The 21773-nt window shown below is 41.0% G+C and overlaps 2 protein-coding genes across 3 annotated transcripts in view; both read left to right on the forward strand.

Moving 5' to 3' along the window:
• Window positions 1–9530, forward strand: part of trim9 (tripartite motif containing 9) — a 43327-nt gene extending 33797 nt beyond the window's left edge. Inside the window, exons 8-11 of one of the 2 annotated variants that reach the window (XR_005708214.1) lie at window positions 2205–2508; window positions 3437–3599; window positions 4969–5592; window positions 9436–9530. Coding sequence is in view for 1 of the 2 variants with exons in the window: in XM_040136881.1 (XP_039992815.1) it covers window positions 2205–2508; window positions 3437–3599; window positions 4969–5046 (545 nt within the window). In the remaining variant the exon portion in view is untranslated. Of the gene's footprint in view, window positions 1–2204; window positions 2509–3436; window positions 3600–4968; window positions 8828–9435 lie in introns of those variants that run through there. The other variant, XM_040136881.1, reaches the window with a different exon arrangement.
• A 458-nt stretch (window positions 9531–9988) lies between these two features.
• Window positions 9989–21365, forward strand: pygl (phosphorylase, glycogen, liver). Its single transcript, XM_040137231.1, has 20 exons — window positions 9989–10322; window positions 10896–10997; window positions 11145–11223; window positions 11742–11845; window positions 12706–12837; window positions 13336–13447; window positions 13740–13822; window positions 14097–14234; window positions 14538–14630; window positions 15053–15199; window positions 15581–15744; window positions 16246–16360; window positions 16581–16682; window positions 17977–18124; window positions 19424–19482; window positions 19605–19746; window positions 20027–20234; window positions 20326–20460; window positions 20638–20704; window positions 21064–21365. Exons 1-20 carry the CDS (start codon window positions 10080–10082, stop codon window positions 21250–21252), a joined length of 2562 nt encoding a protein of 853 aa, XP_039993165.1. The 5' UTR covers window positions 9989–10079; the 3' UTR covers window positions 21253–21365.
• Window positions 21366–21773: the final 408 nt, after the last annotated feature.

Consider the following 21773-nt stretch of genomic DNA (forward strand, 5'->3'; position numbering starts at 1 on the left):
AAGGCAAAAGCAGCCACAGGATGTACATTCTGTTTAAGAGTGTGTTTGAGCTTTTAAACCAGGTACGTCCAGCAGCAGCTGGTTCGCCTATAATCCACCCATGTGCTCGCTTTCCCATTAGTTTAATGCTGCTCTGCATAGATGGGGAAGCTTGTCTTCCATCAGTGGGCCTGAAAGGGCCCAGACAGCCTCCCTACCTGACAGAGAGAGCGCCCAGCAGCTGTCGGGGGCTGTACAAAGTGATCTAACCACTCAGACGTTTCCAGTGTTTTTGCAGAGCACTGACATCGTTCACCCTGACTGGACTGTGCTTTGATTTTGTCGGTTTTGTTTCCCCCACGGAAAGAAAGGAACATTTCTCAGTCTTTCTCTTTGTTTTCATGCTTGCTCTTTTCAACTCTCCCTTGATTTGTTTCTAAGAGCTCTTTTGTTTTCTTTTTGGGGGGATCTCTTCTTTGATTTTTTGGCCACTGAGCTAAACCGGCTTCCCTGATCAAACCTGCTTTTTACCCTCTCCGCCACCCCTCCTGATCCCTCTACACTGTCTGCTTCAACGCTTCGCTTCGCTCTCCTCCTCCAATCTTTTTCTTTCTCCCTTTCCCCTCTTTTTCTTCCCCTTTTCATTTCACATTTCAGCTGGACTCCCTCCATGCGGTATTCAGTCTATAGGCACAGGTATGGACGGCTCTCATTGCTGACCGTTTCCCCTCTAATCCCCTCCTGGCCATTGCCTGTTTCATCAGTGCAGTCCTCACTCTCAAACCAGCAGGTGGGCAGTTTGCTGCTCTGTGGGCTGCACTTATTAAATGTTCAATACAGGCTTCTAATATACTGGCTTAGTTTTATTTCTTTTGGGAAATAAAATTTTGTAATGAAACATAGTAACACCAGTAAAATCTGTGGACAAAATAGTCCAGTGGAGCCCATATTAAGTGCAGACGTCTGCCTGTTAAACGCCCACATTTCTATGTATAGAGTAAAGAGCTGTGGTACTTTTTTCTTCAACCCTGAGTCAAACAGTTTCCAAAAATTATTGTTAGCATTTGATTTAACCTGCTTGGAGTGTAATGTGCTGCGACAGATCACAGAAAGTGAAAGGAACAATTCACCTAAATTACCACAAAGCATATTTTCAGAAAAACCCCTAGAGATTTTGAGATCTACAGAACCATTTTTTGGTCACTTGGGGGAAGTGTTACATTGACATACTATCCCCTTGAAGTTGATTTGGCAATTGGAACATTATTATTCATTTGCAGTTGTGTATCTGGTGACCTGGCAACTGCAGGTGCGATATTCACTCTCCTTTTAAATCTGGTTTTGGTCTTCACCAATCACTGAGGGAAATATCTGCCTCTTTAGCTGCTTAATGCTCCACTGTGCTCACCAGCTGGTCACCAACTTTGTCTGTTTGACGTTTGGTGCTGGGCATTTGGTGTACAGTGGGTTTATCAGGGTGTTGTCTGCTGCAGTTCCCCTTAGCTCTACCGAGCAGAACTGCAGTGTCAAGAGATGTTTCTCTGTGGGTTTGTCACCATGAGTGATACCTTTCCATTACACAGAGTCATTTCACCCATTTTAAATATAAAAATATTGATAAGTGCAGCTTTAAAAGGGACCTTTAAAAGAAACTTGACAGCATCATGTCTTCGCAGAATGCCCTGTTATTCAGGCGATTCACACTCCTTTTTTTTCTGTGTATTTTGAGTGAACTTACCCTTTATGGTAGAAGGAAAAAAAAACAAAATCATTGAGAATGTGTTTTGAAGTCAATTTTGTGTACTTTTTCTGATTAAAAAATTACTCAGCTGTGGCTGAATTATCTAGATGTTGTAAACACCACCCATCTGGTGTTCCAAGCAGGTGAAAACAAACGCCAACTACTGTTTGCAGCCTGTCTGACACAGGTGTGATATTATTAAGATTATTAGGATAAAGTTATATGTTTTATTATATAGTATGATTCTAAGGACTATTAATTCACGGCATCATTATAGTGACAGTAAATCTTCTCATCATCTTTTTTCATATGTGTGCTATTCATTTAATTTAGATACTTTTACAGTGTAACTTCACCTCATCTGACCTCCAACTTCTAAATCCACGTCACCTTTGTAAAGTCTACTCAATATGCTTGTGATCATTGTATTAGAGATGTTTTATTGATGTTAAACAACAGTATGTGCAACTATTCTTGTGCCCAGTTGCTTGGTTCACCTTTGACCCAGCCTCCGCTCACCCGGACATCATCTTCTCCAACGACAACCTGACGGTGACGTGCAACAGCTACGATGACAGAGTGGTCATGGGTAATTCTGCCTTCTCCCGTGGCGTGCATTACTGGGAGATGACCATCGATCGCTATGACAACCACCCAGACCCTGCCTTCGGGGTCGCCCGGGGTGACGTCTTGAAGGACGTGATGCTGGGGAAGGACGACAAGGCCTGGGCCATGTACGTGGACAACAACCGCTCCTGGTTCATGCACAACAACTCGCACACCAACAGGTACGGGAACAAAGTGATCCTCAACATACTAATCCAGTTTCATTCAAGAAAGGATGTATAAAGTCTTAAGCTTTAGGAATCGTTTTTTATCATTTTGAGATGAGTATAGGTGTTTGGCAAAGTCACACTAACACAGAGTGGTGGAAGAAGTATTTAAATCATTTATTTAAGTAAAAAGTACCAGTACAACAATGTCAAAATACTCCATTACAATTAAATACAGAGGTAAAATCAAGAAAATGGCCCCTGTGCTTGATGTATTATTATATTTTACATTGTTAGATTGTTACCACTGATGCATAAATGTGTAAGCAGCATTTTAGTGTTGCAGCTCATTGAGGTGGAGCTCATTTTAACTACATCATATAGTCGTTCAGTCCAGTGGTTCCCAACCTAGGGGTCGGGCCCATCGAATGGGTCACAAAATCAATCTGTGGGATCCTAAGATGATTAATCAGGTACAAAAGAAGAAAAAACAAAGTTCTGCTACACACACGTGTGTTAATTTTTTGGACTTTTTAAAAATATTAGAAAGGCGAAATCAAAGACATGGGACGTGTAGCTCCAGCCGGAAACTGCTTTTTTGTAAGAGGTCAGGAGCCAGAAAGGTTGGGAATGGTTGAATCTCTGACAATGTATTGAATTTTGTAGTGGAATAAAAAGTACAATATTTCCCAATAAAATGCAGTGAAGCAGAACCATAAAGTAGCAGAAAATGAAAATACTAGTGTACAAGTACCACAAAATTGCACTTCAGTACAATACTTGAGTAAATCTAATTAGTTACTTTCCCCCACTGCTAACACAGTGCAGTTACAAGATGGGAGGACTTCTGCAAATATTCTGCAGTATTTTGCTGAGAATGGCTTTTCTTTTATGCGAATGTCTGTTGTCTCTTCAGTTAATTTCTCTCTGTATGACTACGCAGGACGGACGGTGGCATCAGTAAAGGAGCTACAATAGGAGTGCTGCTTGACTTCACACGCAGGATCCTCATCTTCCTCATCAACGATGAGCAGCAGGGTCCGGTGGCGTTCGAAGGGTTGGAGGGCGTCTATTACCCTGCTATCAGCCTCAACCGAAATGTCCAGGTACAGACTGATATTGTATAAATATCAACAAAATTAATTTCAATAACTTCGCTTTCTAAAGGGGAAGATTCTTTAATTATTTTTGGCAAATTAACCCATTAACATAGAGATTTTCCCCGCTGCATAACTCTTTTTAAGGTTGCTCTAACCTGAAGATAGATAGTTTTCATTAAGGCACCATTTGACAAAATGGAGATATTCAAGATGTTTCGTGCATCATTTTATACACATTTCAACACGTGCAAATAGACACAACACAAGCAATCACAGAAAACAATTTGCTTGTTTTTGTGTCTATTTGCATGTGTTCTCTTAAAGTCAGCATACATTTCCCAAAAATTCAGCCTGACATTTTTGATATCTCTGGAAACTTTAGGTTTTTCTCCACCAGGGTTGAAGATAACGTTTTGCATCACGGCTGCACAGTATGAGTTTGAAATGACTGACCCACTGACAGGTCAGGGCTTCTTAAAAGGTTTAAAATTTAATTAAAATATGACATTCTGCTGCTGGCCCCAAAAATATAATGCACATTATAAAATTATGATTTAAAGGAATATGGATTTAATAGTGCACTTCCACAAAGCAGCAGAGGTTGAACTATCCTATAATTCAACTCATTAGCATCTTTGGTAAGACCAGATCGCTCTGATAAATGCCCCAGTTAGTAACCCAGGCCTTCCGTTGATATCTCCATGCCCAAGCTGAGATTCTCTTAGACTTTAAAAGGTCACCATGTGTTTCAACATCTAAAATATTTGGAAAAAAAAAAAAAAAATCTACATAAAGTATTTCCGTTTATTGTATTTTTACTGTATTATTTAGCAACAAATTTGCAATATAAAGTATTTTTAATACTGTACACTCTTAAATAAACCACAGTTAACAACAGTTGGTTTACCTTCCAGCACCACATTTGATTTACAGTAACTGATCAGCCTGCGAGCTTTGCCTGGAGCTGTTTTATAACAGGCGGTGGCTCCTCGTGCAAAAGATTCACCCTCGCTGAGCACACTGAGTGACACTGCAAGCAAAAACTTGTAGATCAATAAAGTATCACATGAGTACAGTTATTATTCATTAAAACCCTTTCCAAGTTTTACAACTGTGGGCTCAGAGGATTAAACCTTGAAAGGGGAAGCTTCAAAGACCTAACAACAGTTAGTCGCTTTGAATTTCTTATTGCTCTCAGCCAGTTTTCTCATATTAAGCGCTGTTTCTGGGTGATGAAAGCAAACTGCCTCCAAGACAAAATACTCACTGAGTAAACAGTTCAACAGCTCCACCTGCAGGCAGGAAAATAAATCAAACACATTTTTACCGTAACGCATTAACCCATATTTTTTTATGCAAATGTATTTTTCCTCAGGTCACACTGCACACTGGTCTACCCATCCCTGATTTCTACACCCCTGGGGAGGCAGATGCGACTGGCTCTGTGTGCTAGAGACTCACCACCAACCAGTTTTGGTCCTGCAAGTCACATACTATGATCTCACCCCTCCTCTTGTCTCCCTGACCTACTGACCCCGTGACTCTCTGTAACAGGCCCCGTCCAGCGCTGAGCCATGCCTTTATCATGCCTAAACCTTGGACACATGGACCAGCTGCAGAACACTGTCAAAGCGGTTGCTTTACCATCTGTACTTTGTATTTCGACATGAAGGAGGCGAAATCCTGCTGGAAAGTAATCGTGATCTCAAGCCGATGGATCTGGAATGTTATAAATGTATGTACATTCATCATGATATGCGCTTAAAGGAGTAGTTTTACATTTGGGAAAAAATGCTTACTTGCTCTCTTTTTGAGAGCTAGATGAGAAGATTGATACCAGTCTCACGTGTGTCTGGTAAATATTTACCTACAGCCAGCAGCCAGTTAAGCTTAGCTTAGCATAAAGACTGGAAACGGGGGGAAAGGCTCGCCTGGCTCTGTAATACCTCTACCAACACCTCTATGGATCACTCATTAAAGAATCATGTATCAGGGGCTGGTAGGTGGATTTTGTTACCATTGGACAGAGACAGACAGAGCTAGTCGCTTCCCCCATTTCCAGTCTGTATGCTAAGCTAAGCTAACTGACTGCCTGCTGCAGCTTCACACATTTTACACACATGAGAGTGGTATCAATCCAAGTGAATGTTTCCCAATTTGTCAAACAATCCCTTTTGACGAAGGAGGCGGTTTCGTAAATGAGTTGACTTAGAAGAAGGAGCCCCCGTCATGCCATCAAGTACTAGGCACACGTGTAAATGTTTCCCTGCCATCGGTCAAGAACGTCTGCACAAATTTAAAACACCAGGGGGAGCACGAGGGGTCGTCTTTTCTGTGGGGTTGTGCGAACGTGTGTGGGGGCGGGTGGATGGATGGGTCGAGACCGGTCGGCAGCTGCAGTGACACCTGGACGAGAGCAACAGCCCCATCTCCCAGCCGTGTCACTGTCGTATCCTCGTCCGTTTAAATGAGACGCTTTTCTTAGTGGCTTAGCTCACGTGAACCTTCTGTGTTGTCTGTTAAAAAAAACAAAACAAAAACAAAAACACAGCATTGGCGGAAATAATCATGCTGGAAGCGAGGCCTTCGTGCAGGCTTCCTCTGCAGTGCAGCCTACAGAACAAAACAGGAGGGATTTTTGGTTTAATGTATCATAAAAGCAGGCGAAACTGTATGTTGAAGTGAGTTAAAGATGATGACTGTGAAGCTGTTTGAACAAGGTGCTACAGCAGCTCGCTTAGTTCTGGCTTTTTTTTTTACTGTAGGTGACTGAATCCTGGTAGTTTTGTAATATTGTTATTGAAATGATCTATTGCAAAGAGGTGTATAGTTAAATAAGTTATTGATGTTCAAAGTTTTTCAATGAGAATTCATCATTGTTCCTTCATTTGATGTATAGTTATTACAGAAAGGAAGTACCCGAATCTTTTTGTCGCTTTAAAAATTTAGTTTCGGAGTTTGTTCTTAAACTGAAGAGGCTTTTCAGATGCCGTGGGAACCAGTTTATGTCCTACAAAAGAGACGGGAACCGTGATGATGCACCGGAATTTTTTTTGTGGCGTCACATTTGGGCAACAGCCTCCCCGACTGGCGACGATGCGAGACGAACAGTCAGAAACTTCTTGGGACTAAGCCATGCTAGCAGCTCAGTCAGGCGGTGCGTAGGCACAGCGGTACTTAAAGCTAAATGCTAATGCTAACGTGGCAACATACTCACAGTGACAGTGCTAACATGCCGATAAATAGCAAGTATAATGTTTACCATGTTCACCATCCTTGTTTAGCATGCTAGAATCTGCTAATCAGCACTAACACAAAGTGTCATCAGTTTTGCAACTTGAAATTTTGACCCGATGATGGCACCGGAGGACAAAACTAAGGTATCACCCAAGTTTTTGCAGGACATGGATGTGTGTACCGCATTTCATGTGTGTCCATCCAATAGTTGTTGAGATATTTCGCTCAAAACCACAAATGTAAATCTCATGGTGGCACCAGAGGAAAAGCCGTAGGATCACCAGAGTCATGAGGATTCATCCTCTAGGAGCCGTGAAAAAACATGAAAAATTTTGTTGCAATACATTCAATAAATATCTAAATTTAAACTCATGGTGGCGCTAGAGTAAAAATCAGAGGATTCTAAACTCAGTAGGGGACAGTGAATGGCTGTCCAAAATTTCGTAGGAACACGCCCAGTAGATTTTGATATAATTCAGTCCGGACCAAAGCGGTGGACCAACGTTACCACACAGCTAGCATGGTGAAAAATGTTTCCTAACATCCTAACTGAAGTTAAAATGTTTAGGGGTCAGTTTGAGGGGAACTGTTGCCTCTTGAAGATCGTAGCCCTGAGACATACAGTTCATGTCTAGCATTTACATAAGGTGCTATCATGTGTTTGAGCTTCGTGGGTGTGCCTTTCCCCCCCTCTTCGATACCCAAAAGTTTTATGAAACTTTGCTACAAACTAGATTCATTGCTTCAGCAGAGCCAACTGTAACATCTGTGATGCCTGACTTCACCTGCTGCTACATATTTTTTCTATTGCTAAGGATATAATAACCCCAGTATTGAAGGGAATATTACAGTCAGGTATGGCAAGGTGTGTTTTCTTAACCTTTTAAATTGTCTGATGTTTTTTTTTTTTTTCCTCTTCCCCTGGGATTAAACAGATTGTAAATCATCTGATATCACATGGCCGCTAAAATGGCCGCACACAGTAAACTTTACAATTTCCGGTATGATATGTGCGTGTGTGCTTACAGCGATTAACTACTCCCGGCTACTGCAGCTTTCGGCAAGTTGCACAGCCTTTGCTGCGAGGCCGAATTCGAGCTTCGATTTACACAACATTTAATTGGCTGTTTTTCGAGGCAAGCCTTTTGTCCGGCCGTAATTGTAATGCTACAGTACAAAAGCAGCTCATTCTACAGTGGGTCACTGAGCAGCGAGAGCTTCCTTTGACTCATACACGGACAAGTGCGGCCATTATCACAGCATTACACAACCTCAGATTCCAGGACAAATAAACAATAACCACTTTAATTCAGCAAAGCAGTTTATTAAAGGTCCATATGTCCTGTATAAGAAGACGCACACACATTTTTTTTAACTTTTTAACATAGGGTAAATACTCTTTTAACATAATCTGTGTGAAAATGTGAACGTTTTTGATTGAAAAATGAGAAAATGTGTGTTTCTGTACCGAACACATGAGAGTGCTGACATAAAAAAGTGTGTGATTGTAACATTTATTATTTCTAAACCAGCCGAATACACTTTAATGATATTAAAAATGGACCCAGGGGTGATTAGAAGTCTATCATACAGCCTCTTTAAACTTTTATGAATTATTGAAAACTTACACACAGTCGCTGGGCGACACTGGGTGTTATATCTCCAAATGTACATACATACGTGTGTGTGACTGAGTGCGTGTGAGTGTGTGTTACCTGCATTATAACCTAATTTTAACTCCAAAGTGATTCTTTTTGCCCTGTTTGTACCGAGCTGGAATGCCATCACTCAATATTATTATTTACAGTGATACTGAAATATGTGTATGGAGAATTTTATGAATATAAAATGAACATTGTTACTACTATGATTTTAACAAGGTATGATAACTATGATTGTTATAATTAATGTCTATCATTACCACAGTACTGCTATAATTATGATGATTTGAAGTGTAATACGAGGCTCTGTGTTTGCTGTATGTGTGAATATTCAATAAATAGGTGTCAACAATAGGTGTCTGATGTTGCCTGGAATATTTATCTGTCTATCTTTCTGTCTGTCCACTACTGGTGCCCCTCGGAACATTTCATGTTTTATTTTTTTTAATAAAAGCCGATTACAGTAGATTTAATGTGGCTTTTTACGACACTGATCTTAAGCAGATCCAGCCAGGGAACTTTTTTTTTCTTTTTTTTTTCTTTCTTTTTTTACATCTCTCTCCTTCACTTCTTGTCATCTCTCCAACTATCTATTTATCTACCTATCTATTTCCAGCTATCTAATAAAAGCATAAAATGTTCCATAAAATGATCCAAGTGAGTTCTAAGTAGATCTCTTAGACAGCAATTACAGCCTTGAGTCTGTTCAGGCAGGTCTCTATCAACTTAATGCATCTCGACGCTGCAAATTTCCCCCATCCTTCTGTGCAAAACTACGGAAAACAAGTCTTTTTCAAGTCCAGCTTCAGCTTTATGCATGGGTTCACTGTCTCGCTGGAAAACAAAATCTTCTCCTAAGTCACTGGTTCCTTGCAGACTGTCTCAGGTCTTCCTCCAAAATTTCTCTCTATTTTGCTGATTCATTTTTCCCTCCACCCTCACAGGCCTTCCAGGGCCTGCCGCAGAGACACGGCATGTGTCACGACGTGATGCTGCCACCAGCACGCTTCGCTGCGGGTACGATCTCTTTGTGGTGAGGGTAAATGGACAGCATTTATAAATTGCTTTTATCCAAAGCACTTTACAGTTTGCCTCCCATTCACCCATTCACACAGAACAACGGCAGCAAGGTACCATGAAAAGCACTGGCCTAATCCATCTGGAGCAATCAATCTATCTATCTGTCTATCTAGCAATCTATCTTTAAAAAAGGAAAATTAAAAGTGAATTTTATTTTCAGAATAACATTGTTTCATTTGTTTTCATATAACCAACATCAATGTCAATGAACTTATAATATATGATAAAATATGACCTATAAATGGAAACCATAGAGATCTTTGCCAACCTAAATTACAAAAAATTTTCAGGCCTTCAAATCTGTAGTGTTCCTGTTCACCCTCCCCTGTTGCTCAGCTCTGCAGCTGAGCAGCAGCCACACAGGGAAACACCCTCCCCCTGCAGCCACCAATGAGAAGCAGCAAAAGGCGGAGACTGCTGCATGAAAACTGCCACCATGTTTCCTGTCAGCTTCACTTCCAGCCAGGCCAGCTAGTCACCAACTAAAGAACAAACCTGCCTTCCCAGCATGGCGACGCCTCTCACTGACCAGGAAAAGCGCAAGCAGATAAGCATCAGGGGGATTGCGGGCGTGGAGAACGTCGCAGAGCTGAAGAAGGGCTTCAATCGACACCTGCACTTCACTCTGGTGAAAGACAGAAACATTGCAACCCCCAGGGATTATTACTTTGCCCTGGCCCACACTGTGAGAGATCACCTGGTGGGGAGATGGATCAGAACACAGCAGTTTTACTATGAAGCAGACCCAAAGGTAAAGATCAGAGGCTTCCATGTCAATGTGAAACTAAACTACTACTATCTCATGCTGTAAAAACACATTCCACACAAACTTCAGAGCGAGATTCAAATTGTTCAGCATATCTCTACATGTAGATGGCATTTCTCTGTACATATATTAAGACGCTTTGCAATTCATTCATTCAGTCCACTTTGAAATGTTTGTTAGATGCAGAAGACGCACTTCATTTACAAAAGACAGGCCTGTTCTATCTATCAAGTACATATAAGACATATTTTGCTCAAGTAAACTACATTTCAAATCATTTTATGCCTACATGGCTTGCCTCTCTTTTGGATGGGCATATTCTACGGTAAATACGGTAAAGTATTTTTTTTGGGTCATTGCATCATGTTTACAAAGCTATCTTGTCCAGGAAATTCTTTGCTTGTTCCAGTTTCATTCATTTGCTGCTTTAGTGCCTTCATGTCCCACTCAACCAAAGCAGAACATAAATATTTGTTCGTACTTAATCTTAGATACGGTCTCTGAAAAGATGTAGTCTGTGTAAAGACAAACTTTTTTTTTCTTCTCTTTTTCACCCAGAGGGTGTATTATCTGTCTCTGGAGTTCTACATGGGCAGGACGCTCCAAAACACGATGATCAACCTGGGGCTGCAGAATGCCTGCGATGAAGCCATCTACCAGGTGCGATTGAAGTTTATAGGAAACAGAGGCTTCAGCTACCACAAACACACCTGTTGACAACACATAAATGACTGTGGTATCTTTAGTGACCTTTTACTATTTCATACAAATGTGACCAGCGGTATTCTATGTCCCCCTCTCCTGTAGCTCGGCCTGGACATGGAGGAGCTGGAGGAGATGGAGGAGGATGCAGGTCTGGGGAACGGAGGTCTGGGCAGACTGGCAGGTAAAAGGCTGCAGATGTGTGAGCCTAACGGACAGAGAGAGAAAGAGAGGAAGGGTTTTATTATATCCTCGCTGTTCTAAACAATCCGAAGTTACAGGAAAGGACAGGAAACAGAAAATGACTACATTCTGCTTTCAAAATGACAATGAAAACACAAAACTTGCTCTGGAAAACCAGCAAATGTACGAAAGTCCAGTCATTTTTGTATGCAAACACTTCTAGCAGTAAACACTACTGTCTCCATTACAACCGTACTCCATTATAATTTAGTGCTATGGATACGATATATATAATTTATCCTATTTTGGCAGTTGTCCTTCAAATACCTCTGTGTGCCTAAAGAACATGTGAAGCAACTTGCAGCCACAGAAATGTTGCAACGGGCTGTTTTAAATGAGCAAATGAACAGTGAAGTTCCCCACCAGCACCATGAACCAGCGTTTAATTCCTCCATTCAACACTATAGAGTTTGAATTTTTGATTGTATGCCTCACTGTGAATGACTTTTGTGCACGCAGCATGTTTCTTGGATTCCATGGCCACCTTGGGTCTCGCAGCGTATGGTTACGGCATACGATACGAATATGGGATCTTTAACCAGAAGATGAGCGACGGCTGGCAGGTAACTGCAGCTGCCCGCTTGTTTTCTACACAGTTCCGTCATCTGTCTTTTAAATTTCAAAATTCAATCTTACCAGCTTAATTTTCACGAAAATGATTAGGCAAAGATTAAGATGGAGCTCAGTTTCTTCATAAACACACCAAAGTATATATATCAAAAATCCTTTTCTTATCTTTTACTTTGAAATTCAGGATTCTCCTGTTGGCCCATGTTCATGCTGCTGGGAGTCAAAGTTAAGCGGTGTAAAAGTAGGCGTGAATTGGGTCAGACTACATCACAAGCTAATCATTAAACGTAATTTAGCTTTTGGTCTGCCCCCAAGTTAGTGCCAGTGAAGTGCCGTGAGCGCCTGGCAGAATCTGATGGTGATTGGTTTTCGATGGGGGGGAAAAAAACAAAACAAACAAAACAAAATAAACAGTCCAGTGATAAGAGATTTTCAAAACGGAAGGCTTTTGCCCTTTTGAATTCTGCTGGTTATTTGCAGTTCAAACCCCTCAGTGTAAACATGCACTTCTGGACACTGAACGGGATTTAAGCTCAGTGTTCTTTCACTGAGGTGGATGAACCTGTGCGTCTAATCGCCGCTGCTGGTGGATAGAAAATGTAGTGGAAGTTGATGCGTTTTATTCAGCACTTCGCACAAAATCTAATCTAATCATGGAACAGATTGGGCTGGGTTGATTCATCACAGGAGGGAGGGCCTTCTTTTTCTTACCTCAGTCTACTGTAGAAGGAGGTCAGAGGTCTGATAAGGTGGCGTTTTAGTGTTACTGCTCAGTGACTCCTCTTTCCCTCTCAGCCCCATGCTGCCCCAACATGTCGGATCATATGAAAGCTTTTTGTCTGGCCTGCTGTAGGTGGAGGAGGCAGATGATTGGCTGAGACATGGAAACCCCTGGGAGAAGGCACGTCCTGAGTACATGTTGCCAGTTCACTTCTATGGGCGAGTAGAGGACACGAAAGATGGCTCCAAATGGATCAACACTCAGGTAATGATTAGGCAGAACAAGAGATTACTGGCTTTTATTTTGTAAGCCTCTATAAACTCCTAGAAACATTAGCGATAACACTTTACTTTAACCCTCCCATTTAGCATTTATAAGCAGTATAAAAATGTTAATTAAATTGTTAATGACACACAATACACTACATATTGTTAATATAATACTACATTATAGTTCATAAGCTGTTTACACACCAGCCTCCACATATTGGTGCCCACAGGAGCAGTTATAGTTGTTGAAAAATACATTAATAAATACTCATATCTGCTTACAAATACATTGTACTGTTCAATAAAAAAATTATTCAACTTTTTTTAAAAACTCCCTCTAAATGATGAATGGTGAATCAAAGTCGAGTGTTACCACATTATCCTACTCAATCCTGTATTTTAAATTTCATATGTTTTAAATTATTCACGAATAAGTCAGCAAGGCACACACAATTTTTTACTAAATCCGCCTTCACTTTTTTTCCCCGTGCAGGTAGTCTTGGCAATGCCCTACGACACACCCATCCCTGGCTACATGAACAACACTGTAAATACCATGAGGCTTTGGTCTGCGCGCGCCCCCAACGACTTTAACTTGCGAGACTGTGAGTCCTGAAGCCAATTTTATGTTGTTGTTTTTTTAAAGCCCACTTTTGCAAAACAGACTCTGCATTTCATTTTAGCTTTTCGACATAAAACCTTTGCAAGAAAAACGGGAACTGCTGCAACACTGGTAGCATGCAACAAGATATTTGGGTTGCAAAATAATCAAAACGCAGTAGTTTCTTACTCTCCTGCAGAGTTTAATTTTTTCCTTTTTAAATCACAATCACTGTAATATTTAATATGTATATAATATAGTATCAGTGTAACTAAAATGCATTCAACTGTTTGTAGTCAATGTTGGAGATTATATTCAGGCCGTGCTGGACAGAAATCTGGCAGAGAACATCTCCCGTGTGCTCTACCCCAATGACAATGTAAGTTCAAGATTTAGTCATTAAGCACATATTGGTGTGTGTACGACTGCAGCAACACGCTAAATATATTTTGGGCTGATACTGATGGACGACCTAATATTGTCATTGATGCCTTAATATTTTGTGTCACGAGATCATCTGCTTTAACAGGAAATGTATAATTTTTTTTTCCACTGGTTTTGGACACACTAATAAACTCTTCTGTCCAAAAGAAATTCTATTGTGCTAAAATCAAGGTCCTAACAATCTCTGGGGTCTCTACTATATGTTTTAGTTCTTTGAAGGAAAAGAGCTTCGTCTGAAGCAGGAATATTTTGTCGTGGCAGCCACACTCCAAGACATCATCCGCCGCTTCAAGACCACCAAGAAGGGCACAGCTGCTCGCACCTCCTTCGAGAGCTTCCCGGACAAAGTAAGCTTCAGAATCGGTCTTTTAATCGTGATTGCAAAAGGCAAAGTGCTGGTGCCTGTTTCAGTGGAAGTGAGGTATATTACTTCACTTCATGTCATTTCCTAACTTTGATCGTTGGCCACCAGCGAGATGCCAAATTGCAACAAGATCTTGGCAGCTTTTTACTGTTTCTACGCCATACAACGTCATTCAACACACTGTTAATACCCCCACTGTTGTCCACCAACAGTAGGATCGTTATATGTGCTAACAAGTCAATAAGAAGGTGACAGCAGCATCACCACAGAATGTCGTGTTTTCCAGGTCGCCATCCAACTGAATGACACTCATCCGGCCATGGCCATCCCCGAGCTGATGAGAATCTTTGTGGACATTGAGAAACTCGACTGGGACACGGTCGGTGCAAGTCGGATTTGTGCAGATTTGAATTCCACCATTTTGCTTATGGAGAGTGACTCACAATAACTGCAACAGGCTTAAATTTGGAAATCATGGACTACAAGCATGTTAACAAAAAGCAGGTCAAAACCACAGAGCAATGCAAATGAAACAGATATTTCTGTGTTGCATAATGTTCACGTGCAACCGGAAAAGTTGCCAGCCAGATTAAGAAATCAAATCCAGGCAGGCAGATGTAGTCTACTAACGCAAAATGTGTGATGTAAATTAGCACAAGCTATGGAGGGGAGAAGGGACAATATCAAGAAAGTAGGGAATGTTTGGACGTAGGGAAGGTTCCCTTGTTTATATGTAATCAACTACAAAGCTCAAATGGGATGTTGAATGAGACAAAAAAGAAACTCCTCCCTCCTCCGCAGGCCTGGGATCTCACCAGGCGCACCTTCGCCTACACCAACCACACAGTCCTCCCCGAGGCTCTGGAGCGCTGGCCTGTGGAGCTGCTGGAGACGCTCCTGCCCAGACACCTGCAGATCATCTACCAGATCAACCAGGTCCACCTCGAAGTACGTACTCGGGCTTATAGACAGTCAGCCATATTGGTAGTTGTAGTCCTAAAGGAATCCCAAAACTTAAATGTTTTTAATCTCAAAAACTTAAAACTCCACGAGGAAAGAGACTAATCCCGAATCCACACAAAACTGACTTTCAGAAACCCACAGTCATCCAGTTGATGGTCTCCACTTCCTCTTTTTCAAACTTTTTTTTTTTTTTAATACTGAAAAAACTGTGAAACTGCATGTAATCACAAACAGATGAGAAGGCAGAGTCTTATTTCTGTCTGCAATAAGAAAAAGAAAATAATGTGTCCATTACTGACTAACCGCATCAGTGATTTATGAATCGGATGCCCTAAAGATGTGGCCGTGTCTGTTGTGTTACCGCAGAGGATCGCAGCCCTCTTTCCGAAAGACGTCGACAGACTGAGGAAAATGTCTCTGGTTGAAGAAGACGGAATCAAGAGGGTGAACATGGCTCACCTGTGCATCGTGGGCTCTCACGCTGTTAACGGAGTTGCCGAGATACACTCCAACATCATCAAGACGAAAGTGTAAGCCCGTCTGCAGATTCGAAACATGCAACTGTGGGAATAATAAGGGATACGCAGAAAAGTCAATTGCGGTAGATCAAAACTGTTTAGGTTAAGCCCAACCTATAGCTCCAATGGTCGAAAAACATGAACAAACTGCAACTCAGATTGACAGACCACAGTTAGTTACATTATCATTTTGATGTAGTGCAGTGTAGACTCTTCATATCAATCTATACTTAAACTACAATATGGAAACCAGTGGCTGAGTAGACTATTAGGAAAAATACATCCAAACAAGACGAAGACCGACGTTTCCAATCCCACCACTAGCACGGTTAAAAATCTGTAGCTGTAGCGTGTATTCTAAAATGGTCACCAAGAGTGACACAATTTATTGTTAAGGAGATAAAACTCCTCGATCCGTGTACTGTATGTACAATATAGGTGTTTCTGTTATTTTGTCCCTGTTACATCACATTTCATCTCTCCTCAAGAACATGTCTCATTTCCCTCCTGCAGATTTAGTGATTTCAGTGAACTGGAACCGGAGAAGTTTCAGAACAAAACCAACGGCATCACCCCCAGACGCTGGCTGCTGCTCTGCAACCCCGGGCTGGCTGAGCTTATAGCTGAGGTCTGTTTGAGCTGCTGCAGCAACAACTGAATGATCAAATGCCAAGAGACAGTGTAGTGGTTAAGATCCCTGAATCCTCAACAATATATTCCCCAGCTGTCATATGATCACATCTCGGCAGAGCTTTCTCTCCTGACTCTTACAGCCTTTGTTTCCAAATATAAATATCAATATAAATATACACACACATTTTATTGTGACCTTTTAATATCTGTCCCAGGTCATCGGGGAGGATTATGTGAAGGACCTCAGCCAGCTCCAGAAGCTGAACGACTTTGTTGACGATGCTGCCTTCATCCGAGACGTCTCCAAAGTGAAACAGGTAGAGTCCAGAGCAGTGGTGGAAAATAATGAAGAACAATTTTGAGGCACTTGTACTTTGGTTGCATTACAACATAACAACTCTTTAAATAAAAAAAACACATGATAAGCGTATGAAATTCAATGCATTGTTAAAGATTAAACCAGTGATTCCAAACCTTTGCAGACTGTCACTCCTACAAAAAACGTAGGCTGTAGTTGTTCTGTTCCAGATGCCTGTGAGTTGTTAGCAGTTCCACCAAAGGAACATTTTCCTTCTAAACTTCTGAGATGGTTTCATTTGAACAACTGTCTGAGGCACAAAGAGATAAAATTATCCGACATCTAAAAAAAACAATAAAAACAAAACAAAAAAAAACCCCAAACAAACAGCAAAGACTATCTGGTGACCCACTGGAGGGGACCTGACCCCTAGGTTGGACACCACTGGGCTAAATCACCTAAAGTAGTCAAAACAGGCTCCACTTCAACCAGCTACAACAGTAAAATAGTACTAACACGTTGTTGCATCAGTTTTAACAGTCTAATAATATCATGTATAATAATACAATCACAGGGACCAGTTTTATGCAGAATGAATACTTTTACTTTTGACACTTTGCTGATAATACTTTTGTAGTTTTAGTTAAGAATATGAATGCAATAGTTCTAAATATGATTGAGTAGTTTGTAATTGGTTTACCGGTACTTTTATGCTAGAAAGGGAGCTGTGTAATTCTTCCACTCCTCCGTAGTGAATGACAAAATGAATGACAGAAAACAGATATGACATAAAAACCGATTCAGTAACGTGCTGATTGTTTGGTACTGCATTTTTACTATGCTCAGGCAGCTGTTCTGGCTTAAAGGAAGTTGTTAAACTTCCTTTTGTTAAAGGAAGTTTAACAAAAAAGGCGCATCAATAGCTTTAGAGGCTTCATCTTACATGGAAGCAGTTTATCTGTACTGATAAACTAATAAAATAAGTCTTCCATGGCATATTAGTCACTGTGTCCATGTTATACTAATGATTACCTGATGTTCATACTGGATGTTGTTGTTCGAAATGTCCTGTTGCACCATCAGTCCACTGCATTTGAACACGAGGGGCAAAATACCGTCTCTCGTGTGTTTATTCTCTGCACGTCAAAGCAGGTTAAGGCATTAAAATCTGATAATTTTGTGCATTGCAACATTGCATTATGCTGCTTTAAACCCAGTACATGTCCGGACAGTCCGCACCTGTGACTCAGCAACTTCAACTCACTGAATGACTCCTTTTGTTGCCAAGTCACGCATTTCTGATTTTCTCACAGGACAACAAGGTGAAATTCGGACAGTACCTGGAGAAAGAGTACAGGGTGAAAATAAACCCCTCCTCCATGTTTGACGTCCACGTGAAGAGAATCCACGAGTACAAGCGGCAGATCCTCAACTGCCTGCACATCATCGTCATGTACAACCGTGCGTGAAATCACTCTTGTTTAATAACTAAGTGCCAGATGGATGCACAAGTCATCATAGGTCTTATTCACTCGTGGCTTGACAGAATCTGACTTTTCCTGATGTGGAAGTTCTCCCACCCTACTGGTGCTCCGAGCAAGTTAAAACAAACACTAAGAATGACAAATCAAGTTTAGGAATTTCCCATGCGTCATCGGGCTGGGATAAATATGACAGCAGTTTTTATCAGCAGTTTACTTTAATGCTGGCTGTCCCTGCATCCAAATTTTCCTTTCAAGGGTACATTTCTGGCAAATATGCCATATTCTGTATTTCTGTTGTACATCTCATACTCAGTGTCAGCTGTGATAGGCTCCAGATCCCCCAAGCAAACCCAAAAGATTCAGTGTCCTTAGACTGCTTCAAAGATTTACAACAGAAGTAAGGATAGATTTTTAAAAAATATATATATTATTATTATTATTATTTAGAAAACAAGCCCAAAGGTCAACAACTGTGCAAATGTTTATCTTGCAGTTGCAGTTGACGTACATTATGTCCACAAGGGTTTTTTTTTTTTTTTTTGTACCAAATTTCTTAGCAAACCATCTGATACTTGCCGAGACGTTACACTCAAAATGAAAAATGTCAACCTCCTGGTGGTGCTGGATGAAAAGTCACAGGATCAGTGGGATACAACTTCTGGGAACCATGAATATCTGTACAATGTGCCAGTCAGTGTGGCAGATGTTGAGATCCTGTATTTCATTGAAGTTCGACATTCAAGTAATGGCTAAGTGAAAAAATTCGACCTGACGGTGGTGCTACATAAAGTAAGGAGATCACCAGTCATTAGGGTTTACCGTCTGGGCCCCATGAATACCTGTACCAAATTTAATGCCAATTCATCGAAGCTTTGTTTAGATATTTCAGTCCGGACAAAAGTCGCTCGGTCCACCAACGAGCTGACACTGCCTTAGGGCCACTCTGCCAATCTGGATAAAAAATAACAACACGTATAAAATGAGAGAAAATATAGTAAAGAGGGAAAAAAAGTTCAACTATAGGTAACACTTAATGAGAAAGTTTTAAATTTAGATTTGAACATGGTCAGAGTTTTAATCTCTGAGCATGTCAGTGATTTATATGAAAAGCAGATTTGATTTGCAGAGAAGTCACAGCATGTTGAAATCAACTCCCTGACTTGTCTGCAGTCAATTCAGAGACCTGAGTCCAGGTTTAATGTGTTCATATTCATTTCTTTTTGTTTCAAAATCCCATCACCCGTAATGAGTTTGTCTCTTCTGTTATGTTTCCAAGGCATCAGAAAGAACCCCAACGCACCTTTTGTACCGCGAACGGTGATCATCGGTGGAAAGGTACCAGCCCTGGGGCCAAAGCAAACATGACAAACAACACAGATGAATAAACAGGCCGAGAGTGATGTAAGAGGTTTTTTTTGTTTATTTGACAGTAAGTCATCCACTGTCGCCCTCTGCAGGCTGCTCCGGGGTATCACATGGCCAAAATGATCATCAAGCTGATCACCTCAGTGGCTGAGGTGGTGAACAACGACCCTGTGGTGGGAAACAAGCTGAAGGTCATCTTCCTGGAGAACTACAGGGTGTCTCTAGCAGAGAAAGGTACCATACAGGCAATTCGTTATAACACCAGGACATTTTTATCGGTGTCCACAAATTAAAAAAAACAAAACAAAACACAATTGTATCTTAACTTGGTGCAATCGTTACACTCAAGGCTCTGTTTTATATGCCAAAGTGTCATTCGGAGGGATTTGTTCCAATATAATTACCTTTCTGAAAGGAAAAATCTACCTCAAATCAAAAGGAAGGTTTCACCAAATTTCAGTGAGGTATATTTTCCTCTTTGATTTTTTTAACTACAGTATCTGTTGTTCCTCAGTGATACCTGCCACGGATCTGTCAGAGCAGATCTCCACTGCTGGCACTGAGGCCTCAGGCACAGGCAACATGAAGTTCATGCTGAACGGAGCTCTGACCATCGGCACCATGGACGGAGCCAACGTGGAGATGGCCGAGGAAGCCGGAGAGGAGAACCTGTTCATCTTCGGCATGAGGGTGGAGGATGTGGCTGAAATGGACAAAAAGGGGTAGAGGGGTCTCTTTTTCTTAGATTTTATACTATCATTTCTGGGTCTTTTAATTTGTTGTTAAAACTACCTTTCATTTGTTCCTTGTTAGATATGATGCCATGTCATACTACAAGAAGATTCCTGAGCTGAAACAAGTGATGGACCAGATCACGAGTGGATTTTTCAGCCCCAAGAATCCAGAGCTTTTCAAAGATGTCACCAACATGCTCTTCAAACACGACCGGTGAGCAACATAAACTGAAATTCCTTATTTTTTATGTCGTAAATTTCTTCTCCAAAACTGTTTTCTATCTTTACTCAGTGGTAGACGTCGTTCTTCAAATGATGGATGTCTCGCGTCTGCACATTTTTCCGGTTTTGGGTTCAAGTTGTCAGATTTGACTCTCTTGTCTCTTTTCAGTTTCAAGGTGTTTGCAGACTTTGAAGACTACATGAAATGTCAAGAGAAAGTCAGCAAGCTCTATCAGGTAACGTTTGCCTCAGATAGGCCTGGATCAAGTTGTAATTGCGAACATTTCTCATGGTTTGTGTTAGTCTGCCCTGTCCCTTTCCTTTCGTTTCTTTTTTCTTTATTTTTTATAGAAGTATTGATATAATATTTAAAAAGCAGTTTTAGAGCAAAACCGCCTTTTGCAACACTCTTCGCTATGCAAAAGGTGGTATAAAACAAGAAAGAGTCAAAAGAAAGGACTAGTAACAAGCACAAAATGGTCAAGCAGAAGTAACAAGAGGGTTATGAATAGGATGACAACAAACCTACAGAAGCAGGAATGCAGCAATGAATTTAAAAAACCCTACGATAAAATGTTTAATTTTTCTCTAAAAGAATCCAAAACAGTGGACCAAGATGGTGATCAAGAACATCGCAGCCACAGGCAAGTTCTCCAGCGACAGAACCATCACAGAGTATGCGACCGAGGTGTGGGGCGTCGAGCCGACTGACCTAAAAATACCGGCGCCAAACGAGCCGAGAGAGGCCATCGAAGAAACGGCCAAAGCTCTGAAGAAAATGTGAGGCTGTTTTACAACCAAATGCCTGCCTTTATGTTTACAATGTTTTCACTGTTCTTTTCTGTGCCTTTTACCCTTCGAGTACCACATCACTGGACTTTCCAAGAACTTCTGAGTGTTTCAGAAATCACATCTGCACATTTTTGTTTTCTGACCACTTTTAATTGTCAAAGCACTTGCATTGAAACTTGTCTGTTACAATCCTTTAGCACCAACACATACAGTAAATGTGGAGTCACCGCGGAGAGCGAGGTCAAATATTTGCAAATGATTGGCTCAGATTTAACATTCCTGGTGTACAGTATGGGTGGCGGTTACTGCATTTCAGGAATTCAGTAGGATGTCGGTCACAGCAGATGACTAAACTGAATTTCTAATTACATTCCTGCAAGTTTATGTTGTATGTACCGAGTGAAAAAACCTATACTCCAGGCAGTCTGAAACAATTTCTAGGATTTATTTGTGTCTGTATCAGTAGAACTTAGTTAAGGAAAGATACATACCCACTTGATTTGTGATCTACAG

Source organism: Xiphias gladius, chromosome 10, assembly GCF_016859285.1.
Source record: "Xiphias gladius isolate SHS-SW01 ecotype Sanya breed wild chromosome 10, ASM1685928v1, whole genome shotgun sequence".
Classification (NCBI taxonomy): domain Eukaryota; kingdom Metazoa; phylum Chordata; class Actinopteri; order Istiophoriformes; family Xiphiidae; genus Xiphias; species Xiphias gladius.